We start from the raw sequence: 17,214 nt of genomic DNA, 5'->3' as shown, positions 1-17,214 counted from the left end.
TAAGGGACAGTTCCCTTAGGACTAATTTATTAAATGCATCTAATTAATGTAATGGATTTTCTTAACATACATCAGTGTTTTCATGTACTCAAGTGATCCATAATTCTGATGAACACCAATAAAACCAAACAGCCTTTTAAAATCCTGGGAAATTTTTGGTAAAAACTGTTAAAAACCGAACAAAGGGCCTTAACTATAAATGTAAAAAAAACCCAAACACTGCAAATAAAGCAAATATTTAAAGAAAAGCCACTTGCTTGATTTACAGGCCAATTAAAAAGTTGTAATCCAGGAGGCAATTTTTATTTTATTAGCATATACTCTACATGCTAAAGAATTGTTTTTGTTGTAAAATAGGTCCAGTTGCTGAAACAAAGAACTCAACAATTGTATTTTCTGCTCAACTGATGATCCATGTGACGGGCATACAACAGTGCAGCACATTTTTTCTTTAGGATTAACAGCAGATCACTTACACAGTGAACCCTTACGGAAAGGGCTTTTAAAGACTGCTGCACTGGGTGAAAAGGGTATTTAAGGCAGAGAGGGCAGAAGAGAAAAACCTCATTATTGATAATCAATATGCAGAATTCCAGATAACATTTCTCTTGCAAAGGTAAAGTGACAAGTAAAACAAATTTGTTGCAATTGACCATGTGGGTCACTATTTCTACTACCTGTGCATGACAGTGAAATTAATGCAAAGGAGGAAAAGTACGGAGTACTGATTGCTTTATATCATTGAAACGTTTAAGGCATGCTACTTGTTTATGTCCTGTTGACTAGCGTTCATCTGGAACAGGACATCCCAGATGAACATTAAATACAGGCCATTCTGAAGATTAAACAAATTATTTATGTTTAATAATTGCTAATTAAAAGTACCATTTATAATAATTTTACACTCTTGGGGCATGAGCTTCTGTTTTGCACCAGCTAGGCAAGATCTCATTCTAGATTCAAATATATCTAAAAGATGAGGGGACAATGCATATTGCCTTCAATCCTCAGTTCTAGCACTTTTCATCCATAGCTCTCTTTGCTTTACAAAGGTGGCCAATGCATTATCCATATTTTACAGATAGGGAAACTGAGGCACAAGGCAACAACTTGCCCAAAGTCATGGCAAATACCAGCAGCAGGGCAGAGGAACAGACCTCAGGTCTTGAGTCCCAGTCAAGTGCTCTATCCACTATTTCAAAACAGTCTCGCCTTAGAGATTTGAAAAGCTTCAGTACTACATGTGAAGACTACTGAGTACACTAAACTCAATGAATACTCCTAAAATGAACCAAACAAGAATCGCCCCATTTTGAATTGAAAAAGCAAAACACATTGTTCATATTCTACTCATTTGCAAAATCAATACAATCAATTCAGGACTGAATAAGGATTTTAATTGTTTAATGCATTACAAAGGTAATTTCCCATTTTGGTATTCACATCTCCACATTAAATGCTGTAAAAGAGCCACTTCCACCCTGACTTGATTAGCCTCATTCTCTCACACACACACACACACACACACACACCTGCCTCTGTAACTTCCACTCCAATTCATCTGATGAAGTGGGTTTTACCCACAAAAGCTTATGCCCTAATGAATTTGTTAGTCTCTAAGGTGCCACAGGACTCCTTGTTGTTTTCGCAGATACGGAGTAACACAGCTACCCTTCTGAGACTACTCATCAATGAAAAGATTGACACACATTCTAAACAAATTTACACAGAATATGGGAAGAGCTGACACAACCAGGATTTTCAGCACTGAGATGGCAATGAATCATTGTGGAAACAGAGTCCAGAAAACGATGTTAAATTGTGATCAATCAGCTAATCGAGGAGTTGATGGAATTTCCATCCACTACTCGATTGGGTGGGGAGGAGAGATGTTTGCTACCCTCCTCTACAGCTCTGCAGTTTAAAGTAGGAGCCCAGTGTGCAGCCCATCTCCTACTACATTTAAATTGCACAGCTGCAGTGGGATTAGCTCGCAGAAGTGGCATGAGCTCTACCCGGCACTTACTACATTTCAAAAGGCAGAGCTGCAGTAGTCAGGGACCCAGCACGAGTGGGGACTGCTTCAGTCATGACTAGCCAGACTTCCATAATCCTAAACTGGATTTACCAATCCCTTAGAAAAGGTAAAGACAGACTTTCAACTTTACTCTTTCAATTAAAAGCATCATCATCTTGATACCTCACGTCCTAAAGTGACATGGCTATTTCAAGTCAAAGTCAGGTTGTATTCTGAATGAACATCCCCAGTAGGGATGCAAAATCCCAATTCATCAGTTAACTAATTAAATGTATTAACTAAGCGGGATCCCTGGGCTTGATGCTTGCAGGGAAACCAGTTAACTGATTACATCCCTAATCCCCAGGGCTGCTGAAAACAAATAAAGAAAAACCAGAAACGCTAATAACTAAATTAGATAAAACTAAAAGGCCCTTTCAATTTAAAATTATAAGTCAAAGTTTAAAAAGTTCACATGCTACAGTTACCTCAAGTCCCCCTGTCAATTTTATGATTTTTACTAAATGTTTCTCTCCTCTTTGCACATAAACAAGGGGACTGACTACATGAGGGAAACAGTGAAACTGATCATACAAATAGCTCTGTCAAATTCACAAACTACACAACTCTCCCACCCCCAAAATATTTTACTTGTCTAATCTTTTTTTTGTTTGTTTTGTTTTAGAGATCTACTGATTTGGCGCAAACTGCCTACAAAAAAAGTGTTTCAGATTAAGCCGTGAATTATCAGAAAAAACTATGACAAAAAGTGTGCAAGGGAACAACAAAAACCTTTGTTGGTGTGAATCTAATTCATGGCATGCTTGGCATGCATATGTTTTATCAATATAATCTGTGTAAATGGACCATTATATAGGACTTTTTGCAAGAAGTGCTGGAATATATTTTATGATGGTCTGTCTTGGTTACAGGTATATTGCCAGTGTTCATTTAACACAAATTTGGGAAGTTACAAGAAAGAAAAAGCTTAAAAAGTGATTGGCACTATAAAATTCACATGTATGTCTATTAAAAATAGCAGCAGCCACTCAAAATCTTTTTGGGAAAGAAAACATCACAAGGACTACAGAGCTTTTCAGTTTGGAGTGAAAGTTGATGGCATTACAGTTCATTATACCTCGACAAAGTGCATGATTTCACCTGTGATGAAACAATTATCATAGAATCACAGAATACTAGGACTGGAAGGGACCTTGAGAGGTCATCGAGTCCAGTCCCCTGCCCTCACGGCAGGAACAAATACTGTCTAGACCATGCCTGATAGACATTTATCTAACTACTCTTAAATATCTCCAAAGATGGGGATTCCACAACCTCCCTGGGCAATTTATTCCAGTGTTTGACCACCCTGACAGTTAGGACCTTTTTCCTAATGTCCAACCTAAACCTCCCTTGCTGCAGTTTAAGCCCATTGCTTCTCGTTCTATCCTCAGAGGCCAAGATGAACCTGTTATGTTTTCTTGCTTCTGCGTGCTGCAAAGCTATTACAAGCCGGAAGCTTGAGACTCAAAAATTGGGGTCTATTGTACATACATACTTCTAGAAATTTATACTCAAAATGTTTTCGTAAATTGCATGCTATTAAACCCAAGTCACCAATGCCCAAAAGTAAGAGTACACTTTGATACTGTGCTTTTATGATTGTCTCCAATATTGCTAAAACAATTATATTTACACCTAATATAATCAGACTGCAATGTCAAATCAATTATTTGCGTTTGATAACCTGCAGCAGTGTTCCAAAATCAGACTCTTCCATTTCTTCTACTTTGCTAACCTGATGCAAAATCCACATGTGCCATTCTTCAAAATAGTGCCATCATACAACCAATATAAAACTTTAGAAGGTTTATCACTTTCCGAACCAGGGCATAAACTACAGTTCCTTACTGGAAAACAAGTTTATTCTTACCATTTTCATCTACAGCAAGTACACTTGCTCCCTTGCCTAAAAGTTCTTGAACTACAACTGTTAATCCATTTCGAGCAGCAACATGCAGAGGTCTGTGAAGACAAACAAACCTGGTTCTAAAATAAGCTTCAAAACAAGATACCAAAGAGTGTTTTAGGAATCAGGTGTCCATCTGACAACCACAGTATGTCTATCCTTTATTCGTTCTGTTCCTTAACTTCTTATGGAAAATTATTTTCAATTAATTAAATGTAAAAAACAATTTCAAGGTGAAGATGAATATCCATTCTTTCCCAAAATGAACATTTCTGCATTAAAAATGATGGACTAGTAATACTTGTTTCTTTTTAATGGCATGACATTGTGAGGGAATAGTTTTTGATCTGGCATACCTTATTACACCAAAAATATTGAGAGAGAAATTGTTAAAAAAATAGCAACAAATGTTCCCCTTTCTACTTTTAATCCCTTGCTTTTTCATAGATTGTCTTCTGGCTTTCAAAAATCAAAGATCTCCAACTGTCTCTGAAATAATGATGAAATAATTTCCTCACTATATAAGATATGAAAGGGCAAAAAAAGAACACAGAGCGCAATGAATTAGTCCTCTACTCAAAACCTTGAGCTATTAAATGTAACTTTTCAAGGCACATCACTCCCTCAGACAAAGTGGACAGAGTTACCTCACACGTAATAATTTCATCCTCTTTTAAAGCATTAAAGAGGAATGGAAATCATAATTTACCTAATTTTAAAAACACACCACAACAGGGCATGCAGTATACCCAAGAACCTTGGTAGTTCTAACACTGACTTCCATTTATTGTGAGGTTTGTAAAAATCCCCATATTGATTTCACTACACTGGGGATAAATCCTGAATAGGAAAGCTCTATGGCGTGTGCAGAGGGAAGGGGAGCAAAGAAGAGGTTACGTACTTTGTGCGGTAATTGTGGTTCTTCACATGTCCTCCCCTAAGGATGCTCCACTTCAGACGGCCAAGAGTCTCTTGAGCCCTTGGTTGAAGATTTTCAGTTTGTCTCGATCTGTCCCACACATATGCCTTAATGCTTCCTCATGTTGACTACTGAGACTGGTATAGGGGTGTCTGGGCAAATTGTCCTCAGCTCTTTCTCCACTCTCATGTTTCCTGAGGAACAGTCTGAAGCACAGGGCAAGGAGGGTGGGTAGTGGATCACCCATCGGACACAGGTTTTGAACTACAGTTACTGCACCGATTAGTGCATCTATGGGTGTTCCAAGTCAGGTGACTCCCATGCAGTATCCCCAGATGGAGGGGAGAGCTTCAGAATAGCATCCTGAACCGAAGACGGTACTGCAGAATCAAGTACTGCACTGAATCCCAGGAGCATGGATCAGGGCATAATGCTGGTGTACATGTAGTGGCCCTATATATTTCAGATCTGGCTACATTCTTCAGTAATGCTGTAGATGTTGCCTAAGACTTAGCTCAGGAGTGGGGAACCTTTTTTGGGTCGGGGGTGACTGGCCCACAGAAAAATCTGCAGGGGGCTGGCTGCACACAAGTCAGAAACAAAAAACCCACCCCTCACCAACATGGGCTTCCAAATTCTGGGAGGAGCCCCAAGACTCAAGGGCCCTGATCCAGGTAAGCCAGGGGCTGCATACGGCCCCCAGGCCTTAGATTGCCCACCTTGATCTAGCTGAATGTGTTATCCCCCTCTAGGGCATTGCTAGCAATCACTACTGCCAGGACTTTTGCGACTAATGGCCAAGGAAATATTGAAGGAAAGCATAAGCTGAAAACCAAACCTCTTTCGCTAATGAAAGCTTGTAACTGCCAGACATCCTAAACTTTTGAGACTTTACAGAACAGTTTAGAAAACAAATTTAAGTCTAATATCCTTGGCACGAGAAATACCTTCTTCCGTCCCTCCCACATGTGTCTATGTGTCCTGTCTAGAAGCATGTGTGAAACTTGAACACAAAAGCACTGCTGGAGTGTGCCTGATACCTGCCTGAGTTGGCAGGGGTTGGAGGGGTATAATTGTGCTGGAGGAGCTGTCAGCATTAGGCACTGGCTCCTGGGAGAAGTGGCCTCACATTCTGCGCCTTTCACCACTTTGGTTTCCAGGAGAGCACTGTGGTTTCATGGATACAGATTTATATCTACAGATATCCGCATCTGCAGGTATAAATTTGCATTCACACAGGGGTCTGCAAGGGTATCAATGGATGGTTTAAGCTCAGTATTGAACGTCTCTGCTTGTCCTTTTTTACTGGTAGAAATTACTAAGGGCCTATCGGAGTCATTTGTCTCTATGTTTCAGGACCTTACGGCCCCATCAGTACCAGAGGAGGAGTCTTTCAATTCAACAATACTGAGTCAGGAGGTTAAAGCTTTAGAGACCGTAGATCTCACTAGGGATCTGGACCTCTTTTGGAGCTAGCTCCTTAAGGTGAGGTCCACAGTCCTCTTTTTGGAAGCATTCCATGAAGTCTCCAAACTCTTCCCCTTCTTAGGGGAAGCTTACGCAATGGCAGAAGAGGTGCTGGATCTATCCAGAGACAGTTTTGGGATTGGGAGGGGGGTTCTCCCCTGAGTTGACTCAGAACCCAGCAGAAGGGGGTTCCCTTCATTACCAGTGAGTTTAATTTCCCTGTTTTTCTTTACCCTGAACTTGAGGAACAGGCAGAAATTGTATTTCTGGGAGTCCCTCAAGCAGCAGAAAAACTAGAATGGCTATCACTCACAAGTATAACCTATTAGCATGAGAGGCAATGTTTGAAATCTGGCAAACCAGGTATGCCCGGCCAGGAGTAAAGTAAGTGTCCCTGAGGGAAAAGAGAGAAGTGAAATAATCCTCTTGCTACTTATCTAAGTACATTAACAATTAACTTTAGCCACTATAGGAATATTAAAAAAGCCAAGGCATGGTCAACATGATCATACTAAAGCTCTGTCTTAGGCCAAGGAAGATGAGAAGGAACTGAGGGTGGTTTGCCAACACATTCCCATATTGCTTTGCTATCCAGAAGGATGCATAGAGCACATATTGGGCTGAACAAAGACTGCTAACTGAAAATCTCCGATCAAGGGCTCAAAAGGCATCTCTGAAGAGAAGCACCCACAGGGACACTATGAGAAGAAAAATTGCACCCATTATCTGTAGCTCAAAATACAGAAGTTCAATAAATTAGAAGCATTTAACACCTGGAATAAACAGAAATGCATTTGACTCTCTCCATCCTCCTTAGTGTGCCCCCATTCTCGGTCTCCTTTTGTTCCCCCTTTTGTGTGTCATCTTGTTTTCTGTCCATCTCTTTGTGCCTCATTAGCCAGGCACTAGGGCAACCAGCTACCACCTCATCTACACACTCCTTGCTGAGTGCATCCCATACTGCTTAAAAAAGGTGATACCATAAGGTAATCCTCTGAGCAACAATTGCATGAAAACAATTCCAGCAGGGGAGCAGGAACACACACAACAGTTTTACTAATGCTAAAAACACTCAAGAGTTGTTTAGCAGCTGTGATAACTTTTTATGCTTTCTTCTGACTGTTAAGGCCTAATTAAAAGATCTAAGATATCCAGGTGGATAAGTATTCTAGGCTGCTAATATTTTAAGAGAAAAAGCCTAGAAGAATCAGTTATTAAAAAAACACCATCCCAGTTCCAAATACATTTCAGTTTTATAGTACGAAATGCTTCTTAAGTTTTGAATTTCCCATTAACTGGATTAAAAAAAATAGAGCTCTGAGATAAAAGTTTTTAGATGTAATAATGGTAGCTAGAACACACTATATTGTCACATTACCTTTATTAAAACCAACAAAAACAAAAAGTATTCTCCAGCTAGTATTTTCACAATTAGTTATGTCACCTTGCTTTTTTAAACAACCAATCAAATATTTGTAGCAATCACTGGAATTAACTATTATTTAATTTTTAATAGAAAAAACTGAATAGTGTTTATAAAGAACTAACACCCAAGACTACTCTCCTTCCGATCATCTCATTGTCATTCTTGGTAGAATTCCCTGAGCCATGATGGTATAAAATTTTTCTAACATCCCTTTCTCTTATTCAGATGGAAACCCGGACACTTAAAATTGTTTATGTAATTAACAACTTTAATAACAGCAGAAATGTATTAATATCAAACTGGAAAATATTGTTCACAGGCTGTACATACGTTTGCAAGGCTGCATTGGTGGCATTGATGAGATTTCTATCTGTAATCTTCTCCAGTATTAACAAGGCACTAGTTTCATGACCCTAAATATACAGGAAACATGTTTGTCAGGTGACTTAGTGAAAAAAAAATGTTTTGTATATCTTTTTGAAGTAGATTCTGGAGATTTTTACAGAATTTGATAAAGATAAATTTTTAAAATATTTTAAAATCAAAATATCACCAACAACGAACATGGAAAAAGGGCTCCAATAGAAATGGATACACACCTTGCTGCAAGCCAAATGGAGTGCAGTGTTTTTGCAGCAATCTTGCAAGGTCAGATCAGCCTTAGCACTGCTAACCAGCACCTCTGAAGGAAATAAAAGTTTGCATTAACTAAAGTGTGATCCTAAAGGAATTACCAGCTTTCCACTTTATAAAATGAAGTTTAAAATCTAAAATAATATACTTTTAAGAAACATGCGTAACTAGATAAAATATGGTATTCTAAAGCAACAATATCTAAAGTGTTACTGTACATTATTACAAGTTGAAGTAGAAAATATTTAAGCTCTTTACCAACGGTATTAGTTTGCCCATTTTCTGCAGCCATCATTAGAGGTGTCTTTCCAGAAGAATCTACAGCATTTACTTGAGCATTATGGCTGAGTAGAAGCTGTAAACACTCCACATGATCAGTAAAAGCTGCTGCATGAAGGGGAGTTCTAAAAAAAAAAAATAAATAAAAAAATCAAGAGGAAATGGACTTACAACCAGGAAACGCACACAATGTTTTATTCATAGGTGCAAACTTTGGCTGTGATCCTGCTAATGTATCAGTCTGGGTAGTCACCACCAAAAAATACATTGGGGCCATTATTGGTAGAATGGTCATAATAGTTGTTATAAGTTATTTCTTTCAGTTTTTGAAAATAATTGGCCTCAAATTTAAAATGAATATTTAGCAACCTGTAAATTCATAATATAACCAAGGATGATTTTGAAAAATAAAATGGACAAGATACTAAAATATAGTTAATGGGTATAAATTATTCATATTGTAAAAACTTATGCAATTATATAAATACCCAAACTTTCCTACACAATACAAAAACCAAATTCAGGTCTATTAACACAAAACATGATATTTAAAAATTTCCAGTAACATTTTCAATATAGAATAGGAAAAAAAATGTCTTTACACACAGAAAAAATTAATGTTCCAAAAATACATTTACACTATGACAGAAAAGCAAGAAGATTACTGTTTGCAGTGCTCTGTTTCCTAAATGCAGCTGTTATATGCCTACCTTCCTTTTGCATCCATTGAATTTACAATACCAGCTCCCAAAGTATCAATTAACATTTCTGCAGCACCTTCATTGTCATTTATCCTATTAAAAAATTAAACAGGCTGTTACTTAGAGAATGGCTGAGCTGTTAAATATTGTAAAGAAATCTGTAATCTTGCACTTCCTTACACAGCACAATGCAATGGGCTGAAAGAATTTCCTTCCATTTTCTGGAAAACTTCCTGTTCCAAAAGAAGCTCTACGCAGCTGTCATGACCTAAAAGTTTTAAAATCAAATATTAAAAGCAGGAAAAAAACCACCCAATCTGCACATCTATGGAAACAATAAACATTACTAAAGTAAATTAAATGAAACTTTGACTTCAGTGTTTCAGCTCTATCTGAAAGGGACATCTTCCTAGTGGAGTTCTTTCTGGAGTTTGGCCATAAATAATGCCACTGAAACTGATGTCACTGCCAATACTGAGAAAAGCCCCCATCTGTTACACTGGAGATTCTTTCATTGATTCTTCAGACAAATACCAGTGTATCCAAGGATAAATGATATCATGCATTTTTAAGAAACAGAAGTGAAATGTAAGTATATGTTGTAACACAGAACCTGCAGCCTCAAGATTGGCTGACATGAGTAATTACCCAACGACTGATCCTATATCAGGGTGGGCAAAATACAGTCAATGGGCTGGATCTGGCCCACCAAACATTCAGATCTGGCCTGCTATGTAATCTGGACCACCAATGTTCTAAGGCCCCTTAGGCAGGCCCCCTGCCTGCTGTGGCCCCACAAGAGACTCAAAACGGCCAGCTGCTGGGACCAGCATATGTATCTCTGCACTGAGTGTCTCTTGGCTGGGAGGTGTGTATGCACCATGACCCTCAACCTGGGTGTGCTGCAGAGATGCACACTGTGGCCCCAGCAGATGGCCACTTTGAGTGGTCTGTGGCACTGAGGGGATGTGGCAGACAAGAAGCCGGCTCTAGGGTTGCAGGCCAGGAGCTGTCTAGGATAAGCGCCTCCCAGCTACAGCCTTCGCCTGGCACCCCATCCCCTGCCTCACCCCAATCCTTGCCCAAGGTCAGAATCCAAACCCTCTGCAGCTCCTCCTACATTCTTTCCCCTGGTCACAGTTCCCTCCCGGGAGGTCCCCCCCCAAGGTCCTGTCAGCCCCACGTGCTTTGCTGGCCTGCCAGGGTCCTGCCACCATGAGCTTTTCTGGCCCCCTGGGGTCCTGCTGCCTTTGCAGCTGACCCCAGTCATGGCCCCAACCTGGGGCAGTGAGGGTTGCCAACTATTTTGGACTGGATGTCTTTTGCAGCAATGGAGTCCAGTTCATCCTGTCAAGTTGGCAACCTGATCTCAACAGGTCTAAAGAGGAGGAGGGGTGTAGCTCTCCCATCCCCCACTGCCTTGACTTGTTTTCCATATATAGATATTTTAAACCAATGTTTGTCAATTACTGTACCATAAAGAGAAAGATTTAAAGATTCTAAATAAAGAAGCCAATCTTGGATGCCATATCATTGTGTTTCTGAGTTTGGTACTGCATGATCAAGCATCCTTTCCAGGATATCATCATCACTGGTAGAGACAAAAAGATAAATAAAATGTAGCCCACATTACTCACTGGCCAAACAAAAAAAAAAGTTTATATTTGTCCCCAAATCATCATCAGATCCATTACTTAACCATATAGTTAAACGGTCCCTTTGAAATCTTACAACCAAACATGTTTAATTTGCTTATCGTCCCCACATATTAGTACATAGAAAGCTGTATATACTAAGAAAGCTGGTGTGATGAACTCTGCTATCTGTTTGCACAAGATCAAAGAACACATTCTAACCCAAATACCCATCCTAGAAAAGTAGGTTTAACTCAACTCATTTAATCTGTTTCCATTGCTGTTGTCACCTCTTTTTTCAGGGACTAAGCTTCCATAGGAGGAAGACTATAGGTATACAATAGTCAGTCAAAATTCCACTCCAAAGCACCCTTTGCAAAATACACTAAAGAAAATGTATTTATTACTTCTTGCTTGACAGTCTCAGAGCTAGTAATTCTGCCTAAGTGTAAAGTTTTCCTCCTCCACATAAAACTCCTTGGATTAATTTCAATTGATATTTTATTAGAGATTTTAATTTTGTAGAATTTCTTTTGGCTAGTGCCATCTCTAGAATTTTGACAACTTTAAAGCAACTGCATTTTAGAAAGTTTTTAAAAAAAATTCAGATAATTATACTGATAACTAGACTGCATAGATTGTGAACAGATAAAGTTAAGAGTATGCCAAAAATTCTCTCTCAAACAAGTATTGATTAATTTGACTTTTCAAAAATTAGATGAACTTGTACACATGCAAATCTAAGCAATGCATATGACTTTAAAAAAATTCTAGAAAGTAGTTCTAGCTACACTTGTGACTGCACACATGTTCTGATCTCACAGTAGTCTGATATGAAACTAAAAGCTAGATGCTTATGGAACAAAAACATCTAACCTTTCTGTCTCTGAGACACCATAATCAAATTTTGAGTAGATCATTCATCAACCATTCAAAATTTAGTTTTGCACAATGCAGTTTTGGAAATCTGATCATTTTAGTTTATTCTTATTCTAGTCAAGAAAATTAGTCTTAGCCTATACTCATAGGCAAGGTTACAGACTGTATCTCTATCTCTCTATTTTCTTAGCACTAATTAGACCACTGAGCATTACGCTCTTATTTCTCTGAGATTTTGGAGCAAGGCAGAAAATAGAGTAAATGAGAATTACCTGTGAAGATTAGGTTGTGGCTGTGGGATTAAGCAAAAGCTCTGAAAGAATCTCTCTCACTCCAGAATGTACTAAAGCAGCAAGCAAAAGGAAGGGGAAATGCTATGACCCTTCCTGAAGCCTTTTGTTCCTCAAATGCTTATACATATGGTTTGATCTAATGCAGAAGGATGCAGGTTGAGCTTCCCTGGGTCCAGCACCTTTGGGGCCTGATTGATCCTGAACCAGGGAATTTGCCAGACACTGGGAGGTCAATGCTTGCCCTTCCACTTCTGTCTCCTGGCCACCGAGAGGCTCTACTGCTCTTAAAGGGAAAGTTTTAAAAAAAATCCTTACCTTGTCAAATCTATTTCTATGCTGTTTTATTTAAATTTCTTCTACACAGTAAAATTTCAAAGTTCTATTAAATCACTGTTTAGTTGTAAACTTTTGAAAGATCCACCAAAACGTTTTGTTAAGAGTTAAAAACATTTTGGTTACAAACCGCCATTCCTCAGGCATTTATTACTCTGAGGTTCTACTGTATACTACATGTCTATAGAATGAAAGCTGTGCTATCCATCCGTGTTCCAATAGGAAAGTTCTATAAGCCGGCATTTATAATCTTCACAGAAAGTCTGGTTTATAACCCAATTGGCACGAGGCCAGCAGGCTCCCTATTGGGCTCTGCACAGCCCCCCAAAAGCAGTGATGTGGCCAATCCTCTACATGGGAGCTGAAGGGATATGAGGGGTTCGGAGTGTGGGGGGAAGGGAGTGGAGAAAGGCAGAGAGCAGGGCTGGGGCTCAGGGCAGAAGGTTGGGGCCTGCGCGGGGTTTAGGAGTGTTGGATGTGGGGGACACTCAAGCAGCTCCCACAAGTGGCGGTAACCTGTTCCTGTTGCTTCTGGGGTTAGTGCAGCTAGGCAACTACGTGTGTTGCCCCGAGTGCTGGCTCTGCAGCTCCCATTCGCTGGAAACTGTGGCCACTAGGAGCTGTAAAGGTGGTGTTTAGAGGCAAAGGCAGTGTGCAGGGCCACCTAGACATGCCTCTGCCAATCTGGAGCGGCAAGAACAGGTCGTCGCTTGCACGGAGCCATATGAGATGAGCGTCTTCCAGGCCCAGTACTCAAACCACTCCCATGCCCCAACACTGCTCTGAGCCCCCTCCTGCATGCAAACTACCTTCCTCTTAAGTTAACCAGAATGTTTCTGGCAACACCCATTGCCCCAACATGCTGGATAAAAAACTTACTATACATATGTGGGTGGGTACGTTTTAAGAGATACTCTTAGGTCATTTTTTTTTTTACATATACACATAAATCATGTATGAAAATGGGGTTTTAAGCTAAGTTCTCCATTGAAAATCCTGGCACAGTCAAGGAACTACGATGTGATTAGAATAATAGAGACTTAGTGGGGCAACTCACATAACTGAAGCTATGTCATGGAAGGGTATAAACTGTTCAGAAAGAACAGGCAAAAGAGAAAAGGTGGAGGAGTTGCACTGTATGTAAGGTAACTATGATTGCTCAGAGCTCCAGTATAAAATTGGAGAATAGTTTGTTGAGAGTGTTTTTGGGTTAAGATTAGAGTGGGCAAGAACAAGAGATATTTCATGATAGGCATCTGCTATAGACCACCAGATCAGGTGGATGAGCTAGACAAGGCTTTCTTCAGACAACTAACAGAAGTTTCTAGATCACAGGCCCTGGTTCTCATAGGTGACTTCACCCTGGCATCTGCTGGGAAAGAAATACATCAGTGCACAGACAATCCAGGAAGTTTTTGAAAAGTGTTGAGGACAAGTTCCTGGTTCTAATGTTAGAGGAACCAACCAGGGATCATGCTCCTCTTGACCTGCTGCTCACAAACTGGGATGAATTGGATGGGGAAGTACAAATAAGTGGCTGTCTGGACAGTAGTGACCATGAATGGTTGAGTTCAGGATCCTGCCAAAAGGAAGAAAGGAGAATATGGACAATGGACTTCAGAAAAGCAGACTGACTCCCTCAGGGAACTGATGGGTAGGATCCCCTGGGAGGCTAATGAGAGAGGGAAAGGAGTCCATGAGAGATGGTTGTATCTTAAAGAAGCCTTATTCATGGCACAGGAACAAATCATCTCAATATGCAGAAGGAATAGCAAATATGGCAGGCGACTTGCTTGGAAATCTTTGGTGAGCATAAACACAGAAAGGAAGCTTACAAGTGGAAACTTGGACAGATGATTAGAGAGGACTATAAAAACATTGCCTGAGCACGCAGGAATCTAATCAGGAAGGCCAAAGTACAACTGGAGTTGCTGCTAGAAAAGGATATGAAGGATAACAAGAAGCAAACCCAGCCTTGGGCCCCACGCATTCAGGGCCCTGCACTGCCCAGCTCCCGGCCCTGCCCACACGGCCGTTCACTCGCTGCTCTGACCTCGTGGCCATATGGCTCAGGGCCCCATGCTGCCCAGTTCCTGGCCCCACCCACACGGCCGCTCACTTGCTGCCCTGACCATGCAGCCGTGCAGCTCAGAGCCCCACGCTGCCCAGCTCCCGGCTCTGCCTACCTGGCCATTCACTCGCTGTTCTGACTGGGAGCTGCGCGGCCGTGCGGCTCAGCCACGCTGCCGTGGGCCCCATGAACTCTTGGGCCGGGCCTGACAAGAAGGGTTTCCTACAGGTACGTTAAGAACAAAAAGGTGGTCAGGGAAAACGTGGAACCCTTCCTAAATGGGAAGGTAACCTACGTTACAGACGAGGAAAAGGCTGAAGTACTCAATGATTTTTTGGTGTCTCTGCTACAGAAAAAATATGGACAAAATATGGGGCCCAGTGGAGGGTAATAAAAATGATTAGGGGGCTGGGCACATGATTTATGAGGAGAGGCTGAGAGAATAGGGCTTATCTGCAGAGCCACAGAGGTCCAGAGCAGCTTGGTCCACTTTGCACGGGGTCCAGCAGCCCCTGTTCATGGTATCCCAGGCTGGCCACAGACAGAGGCTGCAGCAGCTTTCCCTAAACCCCCTCCCCCACCTTCCGCTGCTTCTATCGCTGTCTACTCTACACTTTCTTGCAGCAGAAAATATGCTAATGATGGACTCATTAGCATGAGTTACAACATCATTAGCATATTTTCTGCTGTTTCTTTTTGTGCAAGGAGTTTTTGCGCAAAAAGAAGCAGTGTAGCTGCTTCCATTTTGCGCAAAACCCCCGTTTTGTGCAAGATCCTTATGTCCCTCCAGAAGAGGCATAAAGATCTTGCGCAAAATGGAAGTGGCTACACTGCTTCTTTTTGCGCAAAAACCCCTTGCACAAAAAGAAATAGCAGAAAATATGCTAATGATGTCACAACACATGCTAATGAGTCCCTCAGTAGCATATTTTCTGCCGCAAAAACACATAGGCTATGTCTACACTCGCGGCTTCTTGCGCGAGTAATATGCAAATGAGGCTAAACGTGGAATATCGCCGAGCCTCACTTGCATATTACTCACGCAAGAAGCTGCGAGTTTAGACATAGCCATAGTGTAGACAAAGCCTATGAGATTTATCAGAGGCAGCAGGGGGAGTGAGGCAGGCAGCACCGCGGTGATGGTGCTGGGGGGGGGGGGGGGGGGGGCGCGACGGGCGACGACTGACTTTTAAGCCAGCTCCCCTCAGCACCGGCTCCTGTTCCGACTGCCCGTATTGTGTCTCATACAGAGGTAGCAAGGGTTAGGGAGGGCAGTAGTTGAATACTCATTTACAGTAAGCTTCCGATAATCTGGCACCTTTAGGACCCAGGGGGTGCTGGATTATCAGATTTGCCGGACTATCGAAAGGGAGGGCTATAAGCGGTCTGGGGTGGGGGGATGCCACCCCAGACCCCTCATAGCCCCCCCTTCCGATAGTCCGGCTCTGCCCCAGGCGTCCTTGATTCAGCCGCTTCTGGTCAGTTTCAGCAGCGGCTGAATCGGGGACGCCTGCAGAGTAGCTGGAGTGCTGCTGGGTTGGTCCGGTAGCACCGAACCTTGGCGCGGTGAGACCAACCCGGCAGCACCCCAGCTTCTCTTGGGGACGCCTGGGACAGAGCAGCTGGGGTGCTGCCGGGTTGGTCCCGCAGAGCCACTCCTCGGCGCTACTGGACCAACCCGGCAGCACCCCAGCTGCTCTGCCCCAGGTGTTCCCAAGTCAGCCGCTGCTGATACTGATCAGCAGCTAACTCCAGGAAGCCCGAGGCAGAGCTGCTCTGTTCCGGGCTTCCTGGAGTCAGCTGCTGGTCAGTTTCAGCAGCGGCTGAATCGGGGACAGCTGGGGTGCTGCCGAGGGGCACTGCTAGGGGACCTACCCGGCAGCCCCCCAGCTGCTCTGCCCCCGGCTTCCCCGATTCAGCCACTGGTCAGTTTTAGCAGCGGCTGAATCGGGGAAGCTGGGGGCAGAGCAGATCCAATGGTCCGGCTGCCCGGAGCACTTCCGGGTTCCTGATGGTGCTGGACCATCAGAAGTGCCAGACCAACAGATGCCGGACCATCGGAGTTTTACTGTACATCCCTAGCTCAGATATTAGGAAAATCTGCCTCATTAGGAGGGTGGTGAAGCATTGGGATAGGTTGCCCAGGGAGGTGGTGAAATCTCCATCTTTAGAGGTTTTTAAGGCCAGACTTGACACAGCCTTGGTTGGGATGATTCAATTGCGGTTGGTCCTGCTTTGAGCAGGGGGCTGGACTACATGACTGCTTGAGGTTGTTTCTTCCTTAATCTTTTATATTCTATATTCTGTGAATGATACATACTTTGCCTCCAAGAGGGACAACTGATTACTGTCTGATGTAACATGTCCTGTGTCTGCTCAATAGCTAGAAAGATTCTAAACCTTACAAAACCTCCCTTGTGAGTTGATTCTAATTTATTTTTTTCCCATATAACAAATATATATAAACAGCAACCAGCACTACATCCACAAAGCGTTTTTTAAATGTTTAATCACTAAAAGTTTTACATCTTACTTCTGAAACAAACTCAAAACTCAGTATGTGTCTGCAAGGGACAGGGTGACAGGAATCTTC

The 17,214-nt window shown here is 41.9% G+C and overlaps 1 protein-coding gene across 8 annotated transcripts in view; it reads right to left on the bottom strand.

Moving 5' to 3' along the window:
* ANKRD28 (ankyrin repeat domain 28) overlaps positions 1-17,214 on the bottom strand; it is a 234,980-nt gene that overhangs the window by 2,539 nt on the left and 215,227 nt on the right. For 7 of the 8 annotated variants that reach the window (XM_075922126.1, XM_075922123.1, XM_075922124.1 and 4 more), the window contains 6 exons: positions 9,592-9,679; positions 9,421-9,504; positions 8,690-8,835; positions 8,398-8,480; positions 8,129-8,211; positions 3,951-4,042 (listed from right to left, as the gene is read on the bottom strand). In XM_075922126.1, coding sequence (XP_075778241.1) covers positions 3,951-4,042; positions 8,129-8,211; positions 8,398-8,480; positions 8,690-8,835; positions 9,421-9,504; positions 9,592-9,679 — 576 coding nt within the window. The remainder of the gene's footprint in view (positions 1-3,950; positions 4,043-8,128; positions 8,212-8,397; positions 8,481-8,689; positions 8,836-9,420; positions 9,505-9,591; positions 9,680-17,214) is intronic. The other variant, XM_014578649.3, reaches the window with a different exon arrangement.

The sequence above is a fragment of the Pelodiscus sinensis genome, chromosome 2, assembly GCF_049634645.1.
Source record: "Pelodiscus sinensis isolate JC-2024 chromosome 2, ASM4963464v1, whole genome shotgun sequence".
NCBI classification, from domain to species: domain Eukaryota; kingdom Metazoa; phylum Chordata; order Testudines; family Trionychidae; genus Pelodiscus; species Pelodiscus sinensis.
This window is presented reverse-complemented; position numbering and strand designations above follow the sequence as displayed.